The following is a 5,496-nucleotide window of genomic DNA, read 5'->3' as shown; positions in this document are numbered from 1 at the left end:
ACAAGTATAGTTATCTGGTTAGTCGTTTTCTTCACCGGATCACACGGTAATGACTGTGCCACTTATAAGGCTTTCACTGTCTCACTTTGCTGCTCAGGTGAAATCAAAATAATTTGACCTTTATGTTTTATCTTGGCCTCCTAAACTGTTAACACTGCACGTGGACCCATCGACAAGTTTACCAGGTTAAACGCAACACCTTGCACTGGTGCTTTTCTCATAACCCACTCCTGAACGCTGAGTACACCAGGTACAAAGCAATGCAAATATTGCAAATTTGCAAATATTTTCCCTAACACTACTGTAGAAACCAGGGCCATACCTAAACTGCTGGACAATGACATTGAGCCTAACACGCTGCGGAAACCCCTGAGCATACAACACGCGCTCCCTAGCACAGGGCAGCGAGTGGAAACAAGAGACACGAACGGCAAACGCTGCCTTCCATTGCCCGCGGGGGGCGGGCGCGGGGCTGCGGGGCAGAGCCCGCCGGCCCGAGCACACAGCCTGCCCTCCCTACGCGGGACGGCATCCCCGCCGCAACGCTCCGCGCCCCTCCCTCGCCTCCCCACGGCCGGGCCGGGCCCCGGCAGCTTCTCCGCGCCGACGGGAGGGGAGCGCCACCGCCCACAGAACGGGCTTCTCCCCCGGCGTCGGGCTCTCTACGGGCTGGGTCGGGCCGGGCCGAACCGCGCCGAGCCGCGCCGAAGCGGACCGAGCCGAGCCGAGCCGCGCCGAGCCGCGCCGAGCCGCGCCGAGCCGAGCCGCGCCGAGCCGCGCCGCGCCGCGCTGCCGGGGGCGGACGGCGCTGCCCACGGGTGCGCTGGCAGGGCGCCGCGCGGCTCGCGTCACGGCGGGGAGGGCCGGGCTGGCGGAGCCATAAATAGGGGCGAGGAGCGGGGTGGCGGCAGCACTCGCCGAGGGAGCTGCCGTGGAGGTACGGGCGGCTAACGGCGGGGAATCCCTAACTGCTTCCCGCCCTTCGCGGAGCGCCCCGAGGTAAGCGCTGCTCCGGGATCGGGATCGGGGCCGGGACGCTGCAGGGGCGGCGGGTGCTGACAGTGCTTCTGTCCCCTCTGCCGCAGCCCGGCACCCCCATGACTCTGAACCGCGGCGACAAGCTGCGCTACCTGGACAAGCGGCGCGGCAGCATGCCCTTCTCCGTGCACCAGCAGCTGCACCGGCGAAGCATGCCGGTGGACGAGCGGGACCTGCGGGCCGCCCTGCCGCAGGGCGAGCTCTCCGGCCTGGTGCGCTGCACGTCGTACAGCCCCGGCGAGGCGCACCGGGAGAGCTGGGCCTCCGACTCCTCCGACTCCGTCATCTCCTCGGGCAGCGACTCCGACAGCAACCTCTACAAGGTGATCCTGCTGGGCGAGCACGGCGTCGGCAAGACCAGCCTGGCGCGCATCTTCGGCGGCGTGGAGGACTGCGCGGACGCGGAAGAGGCCGGTGAGGGCGCGGGGCGGCGGTGGCAGCGGCCCGGCGGGGGCGGGAGGGCTGCCGGCACCGGGGACCCGCCGCTCGTAGCGCGGAGCGCGGTCGCGCCTCCCCGGGCATCTCCCTGCGGCCGCCGCCTCCCAGGCTGCCGCCGGCGGCGGCGAAAAATAACCGCTCTTCCCTGAACTTTGCTTTTCCCTAGGGAATACATACGACAGATCCATTATAGTGGACGGAGAAGAAGCGTCTCTCGTGGTGTTTGACATATGGGAGCAGGTACTTGCAGCTTTAGTATCTTCTTTCTCAGTCAGTGGTCCACTCAAAAAAAAAAAAAAAAAAAAAAAAGGGGGTGGAAAGTGAACAACTATGCCTGCCTGTATCTTTAATCAAATAAGTAACATTAAAAAATCAGAATTCCTACTGCCTTTGTTATCTCATGCAACTAATTTCTTGTAGCTAGGCAGAAAATGAAAAAAAATCTGAATAGGGCGGGAGTGCGAATCCCTTCATGCTTTAATTAAGCAGCAGCTTACATGGGCAGCCCAGGGAATTACTGTAAAATTAGATTCACAATGTGATCGGTGCAGACCTGATATTATTTCTGGAAACGCGGCTTTGATTTTTTAATATGTTTTAAATAATAATAAAAAAATACTGGGAGGTTGTGGCTCACCTTTACTGACTCTATTATAAAGCAGAGGAAAATATCTTCAAGATGCTTATAAGAATTAAATCGTTGATCAGTGTTCAATAGATCTTTCAGTGCAATAAATCTATTCCTTGCCTTTTGTTATAGGATGACAGCCAATGGCTTCAGAACCACTGTATGAAGATGGGAGACGCCTATATTATTGTATATTCAGTGACAGACAAAGTTAGTTTTGAAAAGGCCTCTGAGCTAAGAATCCAGCTAAGAAGAGCAAGGCAAACAGAAGACATTCCTATTATTCTTGTGGGCAATAAAAGCGATCTGGTCAGGTCCCGGGAAGTCTCAGTTGATGGTAAGAAACACTTCATTTATACAGTAGTGTCTAAATTAGTAGCAAAGACTATGGAGGATTGTGGCCAATTGGTTTGCTTTTGATGTAGAAAAATGTATGTTTTGAGGCACACCAGAGAAACCAAGTCAGCTGGTTCATGCTGAAGGACTTTGTACCACAGAAAACAGTGGAGATGGCGAGGGTGGAGGATTTCTGACTGTGCAGAGCCATGCTCTGAACTGCAGCACAAGAGGAAAAAATGCATCAGTGCTGCAGCTTTAGCATACTGTTTTGTTTAGGATTCATTTTTGGTTGGTATTAACTGAAATTTTTTAATTTTATGTGATGTGTGCAGCAGCACTTGCTAGTCTCAACACCTGATAGCTGGAGGTATGGTTTTGTAAGGGACAGGAGTGCCATGTCATAAAACCCAGGCAGCCTTTGAAAAGGGTGATCCCATACAGCCTGTGCAATCCTCTTTCTTCGGAAAGTGATTCCATAACATGAGTTCAGCTGGTGGGATCAGGCTCACACAATTTAAAGTCTTTCTGTATATGTTCTCCAGCTGTGGTCAGTGAGAATTTTCCTAGCTAGATCCAGCTAGCATTTTGGTAACTAGAGCACAGTAACCACTCCCAACACCACGGTACTAATTTCACTTGTTTAAACACTTGGTGGTTTTGGTTTGGTTTCTTTTTGTTTTGGTTTTTTTTTTGGTTGCTTGGTTTCTTTTTCCACTGGGAAGAATACCCTGAAATACCTGTGCCTTGATGATTATGTACCATCTCTTGCCGTCTGGTTTGGCCACGTTCCCTGTGTTAAAGGCTGCACAGGGAATTGACTGGAGTTTATCAGGAGATTATCACTTTTTTCAGGCTGGTCCTAGTTGTGGTACCAGTACTTCACTCAGGTTTACAGCTTTGCCATTATTTGCCACAAGTCGAACGTGGAAATTTGCACTGCAGCAATGTTCCAGAGTTATGTGCTTATGTCTGGAACAGAGCATCTTGCATTTTGAATACAGTCCTACTCCAATCCAGTGGTGTACAACTTCATGATCTCTAGTGATCTGTTCAATGACTTGACCTTGTGGACTGTTAGCAGCTTCAGTTGCAGCTAGTGTGGAAAACACTCACTTGCTACAGCAAGACAGGGGTGTATAACTGCTCATCAACTGCCAGAAAAAATAAAATCCGTTTCTTTGTGTACCTCACACTGTTTCCTATCAAACAACAAGCATGCATCCAAGTGCCTCTCCTGTATCAGCTTTAGCTCTTAAACAATACTGGGGTGGTCTGCCTAGAGGACTATTATTGCCTTCTATTCAGTACTATTGGTCAAATGAGGTTTCTGACCATACCACAACAAAACCAAGAAGAGTAAGGGGGCAAAATCATGAGTACCAAATTTGGCCTTTCCTACTATGTAGTAAAGTTCCTGTGTGGCATTGAAGGCACCTTCCTTACTTAAAGTCAATTATTTTGTTCTTCTGCCAGTATATAGGAAGAGAAAATGTCCATCTCCACTCATCTCCCTTTTTCTCTTTACATCCAGAGGGACGGGCCTGTGCTGTTGTGTTTGACTGCAAATTCATCGAGACCTCAGCCGCTCTTCATCATAACGTCAAGGACCTGTTTGAAGGTATCGTTCGGCAAATTAGACTTCGCAAAGACAGTAAAGAAGACAATGCTAGGAGAATGGCCAACACAAAAAGGCGAGAAAGCATAAGCAAAAAGGCAAAGCGATTCCTTGGGAGAATTGTGGCAAAGAACAATAAGAAGATGGCTTTCAAAGCAAAATCGAAGTCTTGCCACGACTTATCTGTGCTTTAGAAGCTTTCAGCAAGGCCAGATGTTGCATGTGGGTGATGAACAAGCATTTGACTGTTGAAGTGTATAGATGATCCTCATGGTGATCACAAGAATGACTTACCAAGTGAGACTCTCATTAATGCCTTAAGGTGCGCAAGCAAGTCTGGAAGTTACACTACAATGTCTGCTTCTTTGATAAATGGTTTAAGTTTCATGTGTGCAAGTAAATGAACTAACTTTAAATGGCATGACATGGCCACATTTTCACTGTGTACATATGTTATATATCCTCTTGTCTTGTGGATACCAGAGATGCAAAGATAAGAAAGGATGATGATAAGATCACCATAGACTTGTGTTGTTTGCAGAGCAAAACTTAAAACTTGTACGCAGGCTCGTACACTCTTTTTAGTATAAAGCAAGCAATGATAAATCTTTTTAAACTTAAATGTGGGGAGAGGGGTTGTAGAACCACATTAGAATGGGAGAAAACAAATATATATATATTTAAATACAGAATAGATAGCATTTTATGAAGTTAATTTGCACTTCCATTAACTGTTACTCAATTAATTTGTTACTTGTTTACATGCAGATTTTATAATAAAGTATTATTTCCTGTTATAATGAACTGTGCTTTTCTCATAGTATGGATAAAGAATGGGAGAGCAGTATTTTTATAGTGACCTTTTTTGACCATACAGGATGTTAGACACAGACTATGCAGATTTACATATGATAAACTTCTGGAACAAGATGAATTGGGAATATCCTGTGTCCTTTTCTTTAATAGATAGTTTCTTGAAGAATTAAACCCTGTTTTGTGAACACTCTACTTCAGCAGCTCATATTGGGAAGGGGTGCCTTGACCCTTCATATTACTGTTCAACTTGGTTCTTGCCAGTACTGGCAGGAACAGGGCTCTATATAATGCCTTTAGTTAGATAGATGTCTTGTGTCTGTACTGATAAACTGAAGTCTGCAACATTCTATATCTTAAGTCCTCTCCTGGCTTGAAGGTCTTGTGTTACAGCCAATAAGCAAATATGGGGGGTTTATTTTTATTCTGGGGTGTGTGTGTGTAATTTTGTTTTCTGGGCACAGTATGGTTTTCTAGTCTGTTCACAAGCCTGTAGATACCTCTCAGTGGTATCAAGAAGTTCAAAGCAGGCTGGCAAGGCTGTTTGAAAGAATCTGGGCTACAGTTGTTGTGTATGGTGGCCTTCAGTGCTGTTAAAATTTTCATGTTCATTTTACTGTGTTAT

At 47.9% G+C, this 5,496-nt stretch overlaps 1 protein-coding gene across 1 annotated transcript; it reads left to right on the top strand.

Annotated features, from left to right (window-relative positions):
- The first annotated feature begins 873 nt into the window (after positions 1-873).
- On the top strand, positions 874-4,858 carry RRAD (RRAD, Ras related glycolysis inhibitor and calcium channel regulator). Its single transcript, XM_055819047.1, has 5 exons — positions 874-999; positions 1,086-1,452; positions 1,643-1,716; positions 2,237-2,441; positions 3,975-4,858. Exons 2-5 carry the CDS (start codon positions 1,098-1,100, stop codon positions 4,250-4,252), a joined length of 912 nt encoding a protein of 303 aa, XP_055675022.1. The 5' UTR covers positions 874-999; positions 1,086-1,097; the 3' UTR covers positions 4,253-4,858.
- The last annotated feature ends 638 nt before the right edge of the window (positions 4,859-5,496 follow it).

The sequence above is a fragment of the Falco peregrinus genome, chromosome 14 (genome assembly GCF_023634155.1).
Source record: "Falco peregrinus isolate bFalPer1 chromosome 14, bFalPer1.pri, whole genome shotgun sequence".
In the NCBI taxonomy this organism is placed as follows: Eukaryota; Metazoa; Chordata; class Aves; order Falconiformes; family Falconidae; genus Falco; species Falco peregrinus.
This window is presented reverse-complemented; position numbering and strand designations above follow the sequence as displayed.

Bases quoted from the DNA above. Each gene is read 5' to 3' on its own strand.
- RRAD (XM_055819047.1), top strand. From the start codon at position 1,098: ATGACTCTGAACCGCGGCGACAAGCTGCGCTACCTGGACAAGCGGCGC. The intron at 1,453-1,642 runs GTGAGGGCGCGG...GCTTTTCCCTAG, and splicing joins CGCGGACGCGGAAGAGGCCG to GGAATACATACGACAGATCC. The intron at 2,442-3,974 runs GTAAGAAACACT...CTTTACATCCAG, and splicing joins CCGGGAAGTCTCAGTTGATG to AGGGACGGGCCTGTGCTGTT.